We start from the raw sequence: 16824 nt of genomic DNA, 5'->3' as shown, positions 1-16824 counted from the left end.
GAAATTATTCACTGCGTCAAACCTATGTTGTTTGATGATGCTCAAAACTTATTTCAATTATTTGTGAGTTGTGACATGTTATTTGGAGTTGTGACATTTTGTTGTGGTAAAACATTCCTTGTTGTTTTTGTGATATTTTGTTATGGTATTTTGTTATAGTATTTTGAATTTTTTTTATTATCAACCGAGTCAAACGGTTCAACTAGTGACCCAGTGGTTGAACCATTGACTCATTGACCCAGTGCCTTGACCGAGTCGATCACCGGTCCGAGTCTGATAACACTGTCTAATCCCATCCTCAGGAACCTGTAGTAGTAGCCACAGCCACTAGTATAAAAGGGACAACATAATATATTCCAGTCTCTCTCTCTCTCTCTATCCCTCTCACTCTGTCTCTCTAGGGTTTGTTCTCGATGGCAGAGGAAGCGCACTATGCAGCACCGGCATCGGAATCCCTCAAACGGAAGTACGATGAGCCACCCACCCACCGCCCCACCGGCTTCTCCTCCCCTCATTCCACCGTCTCCGACATCGAGCTCGCCAAGCAGAAAGCTCAAGAAGTCGCTGCTCGTCTCTTCAGCGGTGCTCCTCCTCCCCCAATCGACCTCAAACGCCCTAAACCTGATAACGCTGCTCCTCCTTCCTCCTTCGATTCCATCGGTAACTATCCATCTAACGCTTTTGCTTTGCACAATTGTAGCACCAAAACCTTGTAGTTATTTATTTTTTTTTTTCTGATTTGGGTGAATTTGACCTAGATTTGAAGGCTCAATACCCTGTGTCTACTTATCAAACTTCGAGCAAGAAGATAGATATACCCAGTGGTAGAGTTGGTGTGATTATTGGTAAAGGTGGGGAAACCATCAAGTCTCTTCAGTTGCGGTCTGGTGCCAAAATCCAAGTTACCCGTGATATGGATGCTGACCCCAATTCCCCGAATAGGTTGGTTGAGCTTATGGGTAGTCCTGAGGCTATTGCCGATGCTGAGAAACTCATCAATGAAGTTCTTGCTGAGGTAACTAACTGATGGCTAGTTTTAATTAGATGAAGTGGTTCCTTATAAATGTGGTTTAATGATGTGAAATAGTTGTAGTTTGTTTGTGAAGCATCAATGTAATGAGCTGTTCTTTTTGTACCAGGCTGAGTCTGGGGGTTCTGGCATGATTGGTCGACGGCTGACTGGACAATCTGGGTCGGCTGATGAGTTTTCGATGCAAATCCCGAATAATAAGGTGTGCAGAGGGAGACATGTTTAGCATATGCATTACACAATGTTTCAAAGGGTTTGATTTCGTTTATTCTTGTTTGGTTGATATGGTTTGCTGTGTGCATCTTCAGGTTGGCCTTATAATTGGCAAGGGAGGAGAAACTATAAAGAGTATGCAAGCTGAGTCTGGAGCACGAATTCAGGTTTTCACTTTTTAAGCAAAACATTCCTGGTGCTTGTCTTTGTTGTGCATTAAATCAGTGTTGCCAAATAGTGGTCATAGCGGTGCTATAGCTTTAGCTAATATTAAAAATTGGCTGCAGTAACAGCTGGCTCTCAAGAAATGGAGTTGGAAACCCTGTTTACCATCACTTATTCATAAATATTGTATATTTTTTGTCCAGGTGATACCTTTGCATCTTCCCCCAGGTGACCCATCAACAGAAAGAACATTAAAAATTGATGGTTCTCCTGAGCAAATTGAGTCAGCAAAGCAATTGGTTAATCAAATCATCAATGGCGAGGTAAGCTAAGGACACAACTTTTTCATTTGTTGATTTTTGTTATATAATGTTTTGCTTGCCAATTTGCCATGTGGTGCTGGGTTTGGTTTACGTTTTAAGTTTTGGATTAAACTGGGTGATTTTATGTCCTTGGTTTATGTGGCTGGTATATGGATACTGTGTCGTTCGCCTATAATTGCCTATTGGGCATTTGCTTAATTATTTATGCTATGAAACATAAATTAGACCTGGTGGATTCCTTGAACATGTTATATGTCATTATCTCCCTCCCAATTTTTTCAACCTTTACTATTTGTTCACTTGCTGTGGCCGAGAAATCAATTTTAAATTTAGTAATATGAGAGAGTTATAGCTATATTGACATATATGCTTTTTGTTCTGTCCATATTTGTTAATTTCTCATTCATGCTGATCATGTTGCATCATCTCATGACTATTGTTGGGAGACTTCTATTATGTTTTGCATGCATTGATGTTTGGGGCTGTGGGCTGAAAAGAGTTAGCTGTAAGGAAATTGTGTCTTTTTCATAGCCTAAGATATTGCCGTCTCTATTAAGTGGTATTATATATGATACATTTATATCGTATGTTCTTCTCAGAAGTGGAAGAGCACATAGTTTTTTTATCATTGTGTAAGCTCAAAACTGTGCTATATATTTAATGCGTAAAAATAAAAGATACACTAAGTTGATAATGGACATTATGTTGCTCCTGCCTGAGATCTCTACAGCGTAGCTGCATCAGCTCATCAAGTGGAAACATGGTTACGGGGACTAACCATTGCAGTAGCTATCATTTATTAACTATTTATCTAACTTGTCCTACCTTGCAACTGTATCTGTAGTTCACTCTAGGGGTGAGCAAAACAACCGGCCCGACCCAAAACCGACGAAACCGAACAAAAAAAACGCTATCAGTCGGGTCAGGTTGGTCATTCGGGTAAGGAAAAGCACTAAAATAGTTTGGGACGGGTGAATTCGGTCGGGTGCGGGTTAGGAATTTAAAACCCATCGGTACCCGACCCCACCCGACATTATCTTTCTGCCCAAAATTTCCTCGATCTGTGCACTTTCAAACTTTGAATATATATTTAATTAAACTTTTGTCATTTAGCTCTGTCACCTAATACTAGTAGCACAGGAGGAACACAACTACTATTTCCAATCCATCACGCAATGTCTACTTTTTTATCTTTTAATTAATGTTAAACTTTAAAGTGAAAGGAGAACAACTAAAGTTACTGAAGCATAAATTGGTGGTGAGGAACATCCATACTTGAAACTTCCAAAGAAATATCCTAAACTTGCAGGTCTAAGCATCACCATTGATGCACCACGGTGGCTCATAATCTCCCAAATCCTAAACCTGTAGGAACATTTAGTTCTGTTATTTTGCATGCTCATAATCTCCATGACTCCATCTGATCATTTCCAGAAAGGGTAAAAGTATCCCACGGTGGCTTCCTTCCATCTTCATCTACTTCACCTTCAACCTTCCATTACACCAGCTTCTTCCTTCATATCAACAACTCTTCCCCTCCGCACTCTCGTTTCTCTCATTCTCTCAAGCCTCCCTTTTACATTTCTTCTCCTGCATCTTACAACTTACAAGTCGTCTCACCGTTTCTCTCTTGAATCGAAGGTTGTCTCCATGCCCCTCCTCTGTTTTTTTTTTTTCTGGTTAACCACCCGCCCCAACCCACCCGAACCGCCCGATAACCCGTGCCACCCGAACCCGACGTAACCGATCAATCTCACGGTCGGAATCGGTTCTGAAAAATTGAGATTTTCACCCGTTCAAACCCGCCACTGTTCACCCAAACCCGAACCGACCCACCCGATGCTCACCCCTAGTTCACTCTGTAATTAGATAATCTTGGTCACTATCTCCTTTTTACATATCCTTAATTTAGGGATATTGGTGGGAATATTTATTTGAGAATTGTATAGTTCAGTTTTGTTGTCTAAGATAACAAGCTCTTGCAAGGATGCCTTGTGCTCTGGTTTCCTTCTATTTTTTTGTGGTTTAGGTTCTTGGGGCCGTGAAGGCTACTGTGTTTATGCCATTATTTTTGGTCCAAGTGGATACTCATTGGGATTATATCCTTTTGAACAATTGGAATATGCTTTTAATTGTGTATCCTATGACTGATCTTGTTATTGGGACAATTGTAGGGTTATAGTGTCTATTGGACAATTGGTGACACCAACATGAATCCTGTTGTTGGTGTTCCCTCAGCATGCCCTGGTATGGTTCTAAGTCTCAGTTTTGATAATTATTATCAAGGGCAGTAAGTCTCCTAATGTGCTGGACTCTATAAAGTGTCATCATTAGTTTGAATTTTAATTGCATTGAACTCCTTTTTCAACTGTACCAAAAGAACTTCCATATACTTCAAATATCATTTTATTATCCTTGGGTCTTATGCTAGACTAGTGTTTGGCAAAGTAACATGAAGTTTACCTTTGTAAAGCACTTTTTTTTTTCCTTTCATTTTTATCATTTTTTTAATCTTTTAGTTATTTCCACTAACTGGGTAGTTATATTGTTCAAGCTGGCTTTTATGATCTTTGTCAGTTGGTTCTGATGTGTTTAATGTGTTTTAACAATTCATGAGGGTCATATTCCCTTTCCTATATAACTATTAGCTCACACTCACTTCTACCTATTTATCATCAAGGTGCTTTACTGCTTTTCACCTTTTTGTCTAATTCTTCTGCCGTATTTACTGTTATTTTCCATGAAACTTAAGCTGCACAAACTAAACCTGTTTCTACACCATTAACCCCTACTTCAAATTCCCTTCCAATTTAAATGGTGGTCATTTTATTTTCTTTAATTTGATAATCCTTTAAGGTTGACATTATTCGGTTGAGGTAATGTTGAGATTATTTCTTCTATGTATTTGGGGCAAAGAGTAGTGGTCTTTGCAGCGTGTATAGTTGGATTTATGTTTGCTCTAATTATACAGTCTACGATTTATCTGTTGTCGAGACACTGATCTCGTTGATTTAATATGACTGAATTATAATGTAACAACTAGAATGAAGTCCTGCTTATTCTAATTACTATATGGTGGGTTGCCTTTTTGAGGCGATAAAGATTGTATGTTTTGTCTGCTTCTATGGTTTGTGCTTCCTTTTGTACCCATTCATTTCGAATAGGGAAAGGGTGTGCTTCTGCTGGAGTAACTCAATTTATCACGAACCAGTGCGGTATGTAGGTATCACATCCCTTTCTGATCCAGTATGAAATCTTTTCATGCAAGATATATATACCCTTTAATCCTTTATCTTTTATTCTTTACATGATATTTATTTATGCAACTTTATATGTGTGTGCATCACTTGTATGTCATTGATCCTTGGATGAGTTCACTTTTCTGATTTGTGATTACAATTTCTCTTTCTGCAGAACCGTCCCAGAAATTCAGGTGGTTATTCTCAGCAGGGTTACCAATCCCGACCACCATCTAGCTGGGCTCCCCCTGCTCCTCCTATGCAGCAACCTGGTTATGGCTATATGCAGCCTGGAGCATACTCTGGTCAAGCACCCCAATACAACATGCCTCAGGCCCAATACCCTGGCTATCCTCCCCAGCAAGCTGGCGGATATTCCACCAATTGGGACCAGTCCACCGCTCCACCTAACCAGCCGACAGCTGGTGGCTATGATTACTACAGTCAACAGCCACAGCAGCAGCAAAATCCTGGGGGTTCTGCAGCTTCTGCTGATGGGTCCACATACAATTACAGTCAACCACCTTCCTCTGGTTATAACCATCCAGGACAAGGTTATGGTCAGGACGGCTATAGTGCTTATAATGCGCCACCACAATCGGGGTACGGTCAGCCGCCAACATATGACCAGCAGCAAGGTTATGGCTCTGCTCCCAGCTATGGTAGTAGTAACCCAGCACAAGAGGGCAACACTTCCAGCTATGGAGCGCAAGGAGATTCATCCCAAGCTCCATCTGTTCAACCCTCGACTGCTGCGGCGCAGGGTTACGCTACCAACCAACAACCAAACTCCACCAGTCAGCAAGGTTATGGAGCCCCACCCCCAACCTCCCAAGCAGCTTATGGCAATCAACAACAGTCTGGTTATGGTTATGGACCCCCTCAACCTGTGAAGCCAAGTGGCACTCCACCTGTTTATGGACAATCACAGTCGCCCAGCACAGCAGGAGGCTATGGTCAGTCAGCATATCCTCCTGCACAACCCTCACCTGCCGGGTATGCTCAACCAGACCAAAAAGCGCCCGCATCTGGTTATGGTGTTGCAGCGCAACCAGGGTATGGTCCTCAATCATATGGTGCTCCTCAGGGTAGTTATGGTCAGGCACCGCCATCATACGGCAACAGTTCTTATGGTGCTGGTTATGCTCAGACACCTGCTTATGCTAGTGATGGTACTAATGGAGCACCTGCACAGGCGGCGGCAGCAGCTCAACAGGGTGGTGTTGCTAAAGCTTCACCACAGAGTTGATATGTATTGGTTATTTTTTACCTTGAACTGTAATGGTTTTATTGTGTTTGTCTGTTTTTTATTGTGGTAATGACGTTTATTTAGGCATTGCAGTATTTAGATGGAGGCATTGATGGATTGAGAATTCTAATTCTCAAATATCTTATACGGCTCACATTTTGTACTTATCTAATGTTTTGTTCTGACGATTACTTATTGGATGTTGGACTAGAATATTTTTTGCGAATTATATCCTGTGTAGTCTGGTATCCATGTTTATTTAGGGTAATATCGGTTTATGAGTATGCAATGCTCAAATTTGAAACTTGGTTTTCTTGTGAAAATAACATTTGAATCTAGCCAGTTAAAATTCTCAGTGATTATTTTGTTTTAGCTGCTATGTCTTAGTTTTCAAATTGGATTATGGATAAAGTTAAACGAGAAAGGAAACTTATGGATCTATGCGCTTTGCCTACAATAGTGTTTATTTTAATTCTGGGAATCTAGGGGCTGGCCCTAACCTGCTTTACATGTGGATTTTGTTGTAAGTATAATCTACTTATTTTTTGGTCTAAAGACAATATGTAAATAGCTTTTTCATATATATTTTTTACAAGCAAATGTTAGTTCGTTAATTGTTAGTAAATTAATTCATTCGTTCGGATTTGAACCCTGATCCTTCACCCTGCAAATCCCTTCATTTCCCTTAGCTCACTACCACCCTTTCCCTAAATAGCTTTTTTCGTATGTTTGGTAAAGAGAGTTGCTGAATGAAACTCAGATCACTGATTTATCTCAAAAGAAGCAAAGTTAGAATGTTAATTTTGTTGATGTGAAACCCAATACGAGCATGGGAAATAAAGATATATTGAAATTAGGAACCATTTAAGCATGAATAGTCCTCTACATCTCTGGCCTTTCATAATTGGTAGAGATGGATGAACTTAGAGTCATTAATGATAAATATGATATTGCAACTGCAAAGTATTTTAGGTTTTCATGCAACAAAGAAATGTAGATGCCTCGTTTTTGTTGGAGTAATCTTCGATTTCACTCCTTCCTTGGGGGTTTGTCCTAAGGGCTTTTTTATGGATAATATAATCCATTTATTTTTCAAAAAAAATAAAATAAAGAAATGTAGATTAATTGCTATGAAACTCAGAAAGAACATCGATTTCTTTAGGGAAATTACAATCAAATACTGCTAAGAAGAAAAGATGAAATCAGAGAAAGGGAATTCTTCTCTGCACAAATGAAACAATGAGATAGCATGGAAAAGAAGAACCACCCGTTCATTTCAGAAACCTTCGATGAGGTTTGACTTGAAGAAATGGAATGGAGCTTTGTTTGGTTAAGAAAAACGATAAGAGAAAAAACAAAATTGGTGAAAGATGTTCAGATTAAACACCCAAATGGGTTGCCAAAAGACACTTACATCATGGAATCAAAATTCCGTCCCCAAGGGTTAGCTCAAGTGGTAAAAGCTAGAGGAGATAAGGGTTGGGGGAATGAAGAGTGAAGAGTCCAGGATTCGATCACTGAGGAGGGACTAATTTACTAACATTACTAACAACTAATATTTGTCTATCTAAGAAAAAATGGAATTAAAAAATCCCAAGAAGTGATTCTGCCAGGGACGGAGCCAGTATTTTAGCAAGAGTGAGGTCAAGATTGAACAAATGGTGTACATGTTTGGATAATGTGGGAACATATAGATTTATACACGGTCAAATTCCTAACCATAAGGTGGTGCTATCTAATCTTTTAATATTTGAATTCACATGTTAAAAGTAACACATTAGTTATCAATAAGTGGGAATGTGGGATGGACTTTTTACCCGGTATTTTAACACTGAAGAATTTAATTGATAGAACTTACTTTTAAATTGATAAAAATAGATATGCTAAGAATTAAAATGATTTCACTCTTAACTCAAAAGCAATCTTTATCGTGTTCTACATTCAGAGTCAGCTCAAAATTGATTCATATATTATCCACATTGACTTCATCTCCTTATCCATTGATCTCTTAACTTGATTGAAGGAGTTGATGCTAAGTATTTATATTAAAATGATCTGAAAGATGAGTTCCTGTGCCTATACGAACTTTACACGCAGTTGTTGTAGCAATCTTCATATAAGAATCAGTTTAGAAATTGAAATTTAGTCATATAGATACTTAATAATAAAAAATAACTTGTTCACGGCTTTATTATAATAGACCTCTGGTCATTATTTTTTTGAAACATGCCGATGTACAACTTCTCATGATGATCACTTACAAAAATTACTAGTTCATATCTTTGTGATGTATACAGTTAAAAGAGTAAAAACGGAAAATCCAAGTATACAACTTTGCTATCAATAGCTTCAACTACTGTAATTCCAGATTGAATTCCTCAGGCAATTCTATATTCTTCTAAATGACATGATTCTTGAAGGCATTTATCATTTTTGGTGACAAAAACAAGAAGAAAGCAAAGATTGAACCAAAGAACATCTTGACAAAAAATCTAACTGGGTCTTGTTCAACATCTTCATTGGTGTGGCTCGGTGCATACATTGCTGTTGCTGATGGGAGAGCTTCTATTACTGCATCAGCCAGATCAGTAATGAAGGAAGGGGTAAGGCCGAGGGCAGGGACACGTGCCCAATTCTTGACACCAGATTCAAGAGCCAACTCCTTGTACTCCATGTCAATTTCTTCAAGGGTCTCAATATGCTCACTCACAAAGCTGGAATATAAGAAGAACAGACTACTGTTACTAAGGTTCTGGTACGGTAAAGTATTATAAAATCCATATACTATTGCGTAGAGCTCAAATCAACAAGTGCAAAAGGCCAATAATAATGTACCTCACTGGAACAGCTAAAAGACTCTTCACACCTTTCTTGCCAAGCTCAACGAGAACTTCATCTGTATATGGTTTCAGCCACTGTACAGGACCGACTCGACTCTGGAAATTCATCCAACATAAGTGTAAGATAGGAAAAATACACAGTAAACCAGGGAAAGCAATAACTCAAGCCATTCAGTAAACACCAAGTCTCCATTCAACTCAAGATGCCAGAAAAGCAAGTTAAAAGACTTTAAGACAAACCTGATAGGCAAGAGTGTGCTCATTACTAATTCCTCTAGCTTTTAACTCCTGCATGATCAAGAAGATGCACTCCTCCATTTGAACTTGGTACGGATCCCCAGCATTCTCAACATAACTGACAGGCACACCATGTGCACTGAAAAATATCATTGCCTGATATATGGGGAAAAATGCCATGGTTCAGATTGCAGTAAAATACATCATATAGCCTTCAATCCTTAGAAGGCAGGCTCCATAGGGAATTTTTATTAATTTTATTGCATCAAAAGAACCATGTTGAAAGCGTTCAATGCAATAATGAAACTACCTCCTTTGGCTCAGAAAAAGTCTGGAGCTCTTTCTCAATTAAGTCAGCCATTGACTTAACGTAACCTTCTCGTTGATACCAAGAGTTTACAATAGAAATAGGAAGCTGGGACAAATAAGCATCTTCCCTGACAAGTAAATAACATCAATTATTAGTAATAATCTTTCAATCATTTATTTAAGAGTATGCACAAAGTGCCAAGAAAGAGTACCTGAACATATGCTGGAGGACACGGATGCTTGACCCAGTTGTAGATATAGAAAATTGGGGATAAAGGGGTAATACCACAAGCCTTGTTATTCCATCCCTCTTAATCTACACCCAAGAGGAGATATTAGTTTTAGATTCCACACTAAGGTGATAAATTAGAGCTTAGAATAAATAATCTAATTCATGATTTATAACCAGTACGTCATTTAATAATCAAAAGAAAAAAAAATGGATGTATGATGAGAATCACGTAGAATGGAGACATGTGAGGACTTACTTGCTGAACTGCATCTTCTGTGAATGGGTACCAGTACCTCATCCCAACATAGACACTTGAAGAGAGACCCTTTGCTTCCAAAGCCTTTTTAATTGCCAGTGCCTGTACATGCCCAGAATCCAGAAATCATGAAAGCTGTGTTAGTTCCATTCCAAACCATAAATTCAGAGTTTTTATTGAAAATAAAAGGAAGAAGCCAAAAAAGCATTCCACTCGCACAGAAAAAGGAACGGCACACAGCATAAAATGATGGTAAAACCAAAACAAGAAAGGTGCTAAAGAGCATTTGAAATCCACCTGGTCATCGGTAATTTTGCGTAAAGGAGAACCACCTCCAATAGAAGCATACGCTTCCTTGGATTTAGGAGCCCGAAGCGTAGAAATCAATTTTGCCAATGGTCGCTGGAGAAACCGAAACAACCTCGGGAGACGAATGATATCCTGTCTCAAGACAAAAACATATAAGCATACAAAACCATATGAATGTGTATGCTAATATGGAATTTAGGCATATATGGTCCAATAAGTAGAAAAACAATTAGACATACGGGATCTGCAAAAAGATTAAACAGAAAAGGTTGAACATCATTGAGCGTCTCCGGCCCTCCTAGGTTGAGAAGCAAGACCCCAACTTTCTCTTCCACAACACGGGAGGGAGATTCTAACGCAGTCCCATCATACGTCGTGCTTGTATTCACAGAATAATTTGTCTGACAAACAAGATTTCTCCTGCCAGAGAGGTTCCTAGAAAAAGGTCCTGCAAGCGCGCCATTCCTATTCGTCGAGCCGGGACACAAAAACAAGGATGCTTGTGATGTAGACTTATTAGCATTCGAGTGGCAAGTGACAAATGCAATGTTCCGGATATCCGAACATGACCTGTGAGTAAATATTGACAGTATGTGATCAAGCAATTCAGATCAGCAAATACTACAACTTACGGGCGATAAATTAAATTGAAAACAAGAGTTTGCAGCTGCTGCTTCTACATATTATATACACAATGATTAATAAATGTATCATCTGCATATACCAAACCATGTACAACTGTTATCACTAGAGTGTCATTGTATTCAGAGTTTCAGTTCATATGAGAAGCATAATCCAATAATACAGCAGAAATACTAGAAACAATTGATTCCTGTATGAAATTGAAAACCGTGCATAGTGCTTAATGATAAAGTACGAAGTCGATTAGAAAAATGAAATATAGCATACGCAATTTGCAATGAAGGAAAATGAATTTATCGCCCGTAAGGAAATGGAACATGAAGAACGTGATTATGATTAGGAAATGAGCTTACGATGAGGAATTCCGATTTTGAAAGTGGTTGTTAGGGTTGGGGAGAAGTGCAGAATACGAAGAAGAAGCTGCTGCTACTGCGTTCATGGTTTCCCAAATCGAAGGAGTTGAAATGAATTCTGTGTGTTTGAGATGAAAGAAAAATGAATATTTATTTATTAGTATTATTATTCTGGCACGCCAACAACCCAAACCGAAAAGTCAAAATCGGAAACCAAATGAAGAAGAGCAAAGAATCAGTCACCAGTTCAAATGAAAGCTACAAACGTGTTCCTGATTTGAACCACACCATACCATATGTACCCACCGACTCCACCACTTCATCTGTACTTTTGAGAAAGTGGGCTTTAAACCATGAAAGGCATAAGACCCAAATATCAACCACAACTATTCAGGCCCAAACAAAAAAAAAGCCTGATTCCAAAACATAATAGCAACGTAGTGAGGAATGGAATCGTTGACTCAGAGCCTGACCGAGTTGATCACCAGGCCGAGTTTAATAGCACTGGTTAGTAGTAAAAAATAAGTTTTGGTAATTATTTTAAGAGTAAAATACACTCACTCCCCTCAAGGTTTGTCAGAATGACACTCCACCTCATTCTTCTTTTAAATCTACATTTCACCCCACCTCCATCTAACAAGTTAACATCATTTTAAAAGATGCTAACAGAATATTCTTTTCCTCATAATAATAAGAGTAAAATACACTGACCCCCCTCAAGGTTTGCAAGAATGACACTCCACCCCATTGTTTTTTAAAATCTACACTCCACCCCATTTTTTATAAAGGCAAAATTTAGTGACGAAAACAAATTTGTCACTAATAAAAAATAATTACTAATTAGTTAAAATTTAAATAAATTAAATGCATATACATTATCATACATCAATTTATGAAAATAATTTTACTGAATTAAATTTAAAAAAACCATCCACTCTGCCTGTTAAGTCCACGTCTCATCTATCTCCAAATCATATTTCTCACCACAAACGATCACCACCAAACCTTTGCTCCCTTTAACACGATGACAACCATCCCAGAATGGGAAACCCCATGGCACCACCATGCCTCAAAATTTTGTTGCGACCTGAACCCCAGAACATGAATCGCACATCCTCAAAGCCACTTGTTCAACTACTTGTTGTGAACTTCACCCCTTTAAGTTGTGAGCGAACACTTTGTTGGTTTAAGATGTTGTTGGATTTTGTTAAAAACGGTGCTCCACCGCATCGTTGGGTTCTAATAACCTCTGATCCACTTCATATTTCTTAATTTTGTTTCTCTATTTTCTTCACCACCCATTTGTGTTGCTTTTTGGAACGGGAGGCAGTAGTGGGGAATTTTCCGCAATGGGCGAAAGCCTGACGGAACAATGTCGCGTGGAGGTAGAGGGCCTACGGGTCGTGAACTTCTTTTCCAGGAGAAGAAGCAATGACGGTATCCGGGGAATAAGCATCGGCTAACTCTGTGCCAGCAGCCGCGGTAAGACAGAGGATGCAAGCGTTATCCGGATAAAATTAATCCAATTTTAAAAATTGGAGGTATAAATAGATTATTTTGATTAAAATTGAATTATTACCAAATATGAAAACACAAGCATGTTTCACTATGTTCGAGATATGGTTTGTCAACCGGTCATGTGTACTATTGCATAATTTGTATTGTGAATTTATGGAGGAAGAACGTGATTGAGAGAATGAGGAGGACTGTGATGTTTTCATTTTTATATTTATTGGATTATATTGAAAATATTTTTTGAAATTATTGATTAACAATTTAAATAATAACTAATTATTAATGAAGAATATTTTTCGTCACTAAATTTGCCTCTATATAAAATGGGGTGGGGTGTAGATTTTAGATAAGAATGGGGTGGAGTGTTATTCTAACAAAACTTGAGGGGGTGAGTGTACTTTACTCTAATAATAATTAAAAACTAATAAGTAAAATAACAAAATCATTTATTTATATTTTTTATTTAGAGTAACAAAACTTTTCAACAAAGGAACTTCAAATTAACTTATAATTCATTCGTTAAAAAAGTGAAAAAATTTTATTTTTGTTATAGTTTAAATTAAGGGTGAAATGTATGGAATAGGCTTAAACTTTTCAGATTTTGAGAATAAATATGACTAACTATAAATTAATCTTCAAATTATGAATATTGCCATTATTATATTAGACTCTTTTGTTAATCAGAGTTAACTCAACAATCGTTAATGATCTTCATAAACTATAATCCACGTATGGGAGAATGTTCAAACAAAAAAATAGTAACCTTTGGGAGAATGAAAAAAAATTCTCTAGTGTCTAATAGGGTCTGTAAACTTTTTTTTTTCTTTGGGATATCTTCTTTATTATAGTAACTTTCGAGATCCATGCATCTATTGCTGTAAAATATAACTTATTTAGAGCAAGATACTACAAAAACATAGATTCATAAAATAGTACAAAAATATTTTCGTCATAAATTAATTTGAAATTTCTTTATATTTATTGATAATTTTTTATAGTATTTAAATTCTCTAAATAAACAAATAAAAATGATTTTTATTTTAATTATTATTAAATATTAACAATAATTAGTTGAGTTAAAAAGAGAATAAATTAATTTCTGATGGATAAAAAAAAAGAGAATAAATTTTTTGGTTCTAAATAAGTTATATTTTATAACGAATGAAGTTTACCATTTTAAAAATAGTTTTACTATAAGTTAATTTGAAGTTCCTTATATTTATTGCTGAAAAGTTTTGTTACTCTAAATAAATTAAAAATGATTTTTTTATTTTACTTATTAGTTTATTATTATTATTATTATTCTTATGAGGAAAAGAATATTCTGTTAGCATTTTTATAGATGGTGTTAACTTGTTTTAAAATAAGAATGGGGTAGAGTGTCATTCTGGCAAACCTTAAGGAGGGTGAGTGCATTTTACTCTTATTTTTAACAACACATTGCACAAACTGATTGACAAAAATTGTAAAGTTTTTTGTCCTTATAAGCAGGAAGGTAAACTCTCATCACTTCCCTTTTCTCTTTTAGGATCCTTCTCTGCTAGGGTTTTTGGTCCTTGGTTTTTGTGTAAACCGATCATCCTCCCTTTGATTCATCCTAAGAAGAGTGTTGCTTCCAGACCCTGCTGGATTGTGTTTGTCTCTTTAGTGGAGACTCTTACCTAGAGAGACGGTTTCTCAACCCCTGCTCTATTTTCCTGGGGTTTAGCCCCTACTCTTCTGTTGTTTACTTCTATGGAAACAGAGCCAGATTCACCACCATCTACTCCTCCCACGGGTGAGATGTCCAGGAGCAACACCCCTGATGAAGTGGAAAGTGAAACCCCCTCTCTTGAGGGGATGACTCTAGATCTACAAACCGATGAAAGAGCTAGCTTAGCGCTTGCTAAACGCATGTTAGTAGGTAAAGTGCTAACAGATAAGCCATTAAATAAAAACGCAGTTAAATCAGTCTTGATGAAAGCTTGGAACAGCCCCTCAGATCTTCTCATGGCTGATATGGGAATCAACTGTCTGCTATTTACTTTCCCTAGTGAAACCGTTACAAAAAGGATCTATGATGAAGGCCCATGGAGTGTCATGGGAAATATTCTTAGCCTACAACAATGGGCTCCAGAGCTAAATGTCTTTGAGGTCAAGTTTAACCATGTTGCTTTTTGGGTCCAAATCCATGGGCTTCCCCTGGAGGCCATGTCAACGGAGAATGCAGCAAAGGTGGCCACTACCATTGGTGAGCTTATAGAAGTGGAAAACCCTTATGTTGGAAGGAAAATGCTAAGACCTTTCTACAGGGTTAAGGTGTGGATAAATACGGACAAGCCTCTGCTAACGGGCTTCTGGATGCCTCGAAAAGCCCTTCCAAAGATTTGGGTATATTTGCGGTATGAAAAATTGCAAGGCTTTTGTTTCAAGTGTGGAAAGATAGGTCATGAACAACGTAACTGCAAAGTGCCAAAGGCTATGTCTATAAATAACCCACACAACCCTAGGTTCACTCCAAGCTTAGGGGCAGCCACCGCAAGGTCCTTGGCATCGATTACGGTCTCAAAAAACTATGAGGGGCCTCACAACCAGAGTCAGTATGGACAGAGTGGTCAGGCTCACAGATCAGCGTATGGGATACCCACGGAGCAGCAATCCAGGGCTGTGCCCCTTCAAAACGAAGTCAATGAACAACTTCTCAGAGTCCAGGCTGATCCTCCTTTGCCTAGAAACTCAGGGGCAGCAAGTGTGGAGCAAGAAGCTAACAGTGAGAACATCCAACTTGATCCTCCTGAGAACCCTTGTGATCCTCCCTCAAGCCCCCATCATACCATTAGAGAGGAGAACCAGCAGGGGAGATTATTTGATCCAAGAAATAGGAGACCGCTGAGAACCACCATAGTCGTGTCAGAACAAGAACTACAAAGAGCAGAAGCCAGAATGAGAAAAGAAGGAGGCACATCAGGTTATCTGGTTAGCACTGGTTATGGGTCAGGGCCACCCCCAAAGTTTATTACGAAATTCCCCGGATCATCCTCTTCTCATCAGCCAGCACCAACCACCATCCCGTTAACCTCTCAGTTTAGAAGCCCAGGCATAGGCCCTGAAAACATTTCCCTACTCAATCTGGAAAGGGAAGATATTGGCCTAATGGATAAGGTCATCACGCTTGATTATCTGAGCCCGACTAAAGGGTCAGATTCCCACTTCGGGGCTTCTTTAACTACAGAGGATTTGGCCAAAATAAGGGGAAAACTCTACCCACCCAAGCAACCTAGTGGGGATGAGGCTACTGACAATAGCTCAAGGACACACTTAAGTAAGAAGTTGATAAGTGCCCAGTATTATGTAGAGCTGCCAGAGGAAGAAGCTGAAGAGAATATTGTACAACCACAGGTACTGGAAGAGAACGTAGAGAATGGTCTTGTAGCGGGCTTCTCTACTGCCCTAGCCTTAGAGAAAAGGAAAAGGGATTACCAGCATATAAACAGAGCAGAAGGAGGACAAGGAAGACAAAAAATCAGAGTATGCAATCCAACACTCATTGAGCTACCAAGGGTGACAATCGACACGGCTGAGGAGGCGGGCCATGCCATGCCCCCAACCCCCAAATGAGTTTAATTAGCTGGAATTGTCGCGGGATGGCGGCACCTGCGACAATTAGGGAGCTCAAGGACTTATGCCGTAAGTTCCAACCGTCAATTCTCTTCCTCATGGAAACCAGAGCCCATGAGGAAAGAGCAATTAGGACTCAAAATACTCTTAGGTTTGCTAACATGCATTGTGTTGAAGCTCAAGGCACTGCGGGAGGTCTTTGTCTTTTCTGGAAAGAGACTATGGATATTACAATCAAGCTAAGCTCTTCAAATCTCATCCATACCACTATTCATGACAAGGAATCTGATTCAACTTGGAATTGCAGTTTTGTGT

General features: G+C 38.6%; 2 protein-coding genes across 2 annotated transcripts; one reads left to right on the top strand and one right to left on the bottom strand.

Annotated features, from left to right (window-relative positions):
- The first annotated feature begins 356 nt into the window (after positions 1-356).
- LOC130724532 (uncharacterized) lies at positions 357-6448 on the top strand. The gene is made up of 6 exons (XM_057575780.1): positions 357-660; positions 759-1015; positions 1140-1232; positions 1339-1410; positions 1612-1731; positions 5146-6448. Exons 1-6 carry the CDS (start codon positions 414-416, stop codon positions 6217-6219), a joined length of 1863 nt encoding a protein of 620 aa, XP_057431763.1. The 5' UTR covers positions 357-413; the 3' UTR covers positions 6220-6448.
- A 1926-nt stretch (positions 6449-8374) lies between these two features.
- Positions 8375-11649, bottom strand: LOC130724516 (ferrochelatase-1, chloroplastic/mitochondrial-like). Its single transcript, XM_057575759.1, has 9 exons — positions 11398-11649; positions 10642-10972; positions 10391-10534; positions 10094-10195; positions 9818-9921; positions 9607-9733; positions 9300-9452; positions 9055-9155; positions 8375-8933 (listed from the first exon to the last, which is right to left on the bottom strand). Exons 1-9 carry the CDS (start codon positions 11481-11483, stop codon positions 8618-8620), a joined length of 1464 nt encoding a protein of 487 aa, XP_057431742.1. The 5' UTR covers positions 11484-11649; the 3' UTR covers positions 8375-8617.
- Between the last annotated feature and the right edge of the window lie 5175 nt (positions 11650-16824).

Source organism: Lotus japonicus, chromosome 1, assembly GCF_012489685.1.
Source record: "Lotus japonicus ecotype B-129 chromosome 1, LjGifu_v1.2".
NCBI classification, from domain to species: domain Eukaryota; kingdom Viridiplantae; phylum Streptophyta; class Magnoliopsida; order Fabales; family Fabaceae; genus Lotus; species Lotus japonicus.
This window is presented reverse-complemented; position numbering and strand designations above follow the sequence as displayed.

Excerpts from the sequence above, each read along its gene's own strand:
- LOC130724532 (XM_057575780.1), top strand. The coding sequence starts at position 414 with ATGGCAGAGGAAGCGCACTATGCAGCACCGGCATCGGAATCCCTCAAA. Across the intron at positions 1,233-1,338 it reads TGCAAATCCCGAATAATAAG|GTTGGCCTTATAATTGGCAA; the intron begins GTGTGCAGAGGG and ends GTGCATCTTCAG. Across the intron at positions 1,732-5,145 it reads ATCAAATCATCAATGGCGAG|AACCGTCCCAGAAATTCAGG; the intron begins GTAAGCTAAGGA and ends CTCTTTCTGCAG.
- LOC130724516 (XM_057575759.1), bottom strand. The coding sequence starts at position 11,483 with ATGAACGCAGTAGCAGCAGCTTCTTCTTCGTATTCTGCACTTCTCCCC. Across the intron at positions 9,156-9,299 it reads AGCACACTCTTGCCTATCAG|AGTCGAGTCGGTCCTGTACA; the intron begins GTTTGTCTTAAA and ends ATGAATTTCCAG. Across the intron at positions 8,934-9,054 it reads CTTTTAGCTGTTCCAGTGAG|CTTTGTGAGTGAGCATATTG; the intron begins GTACATTATTAT and ends CTTATATTCCAG.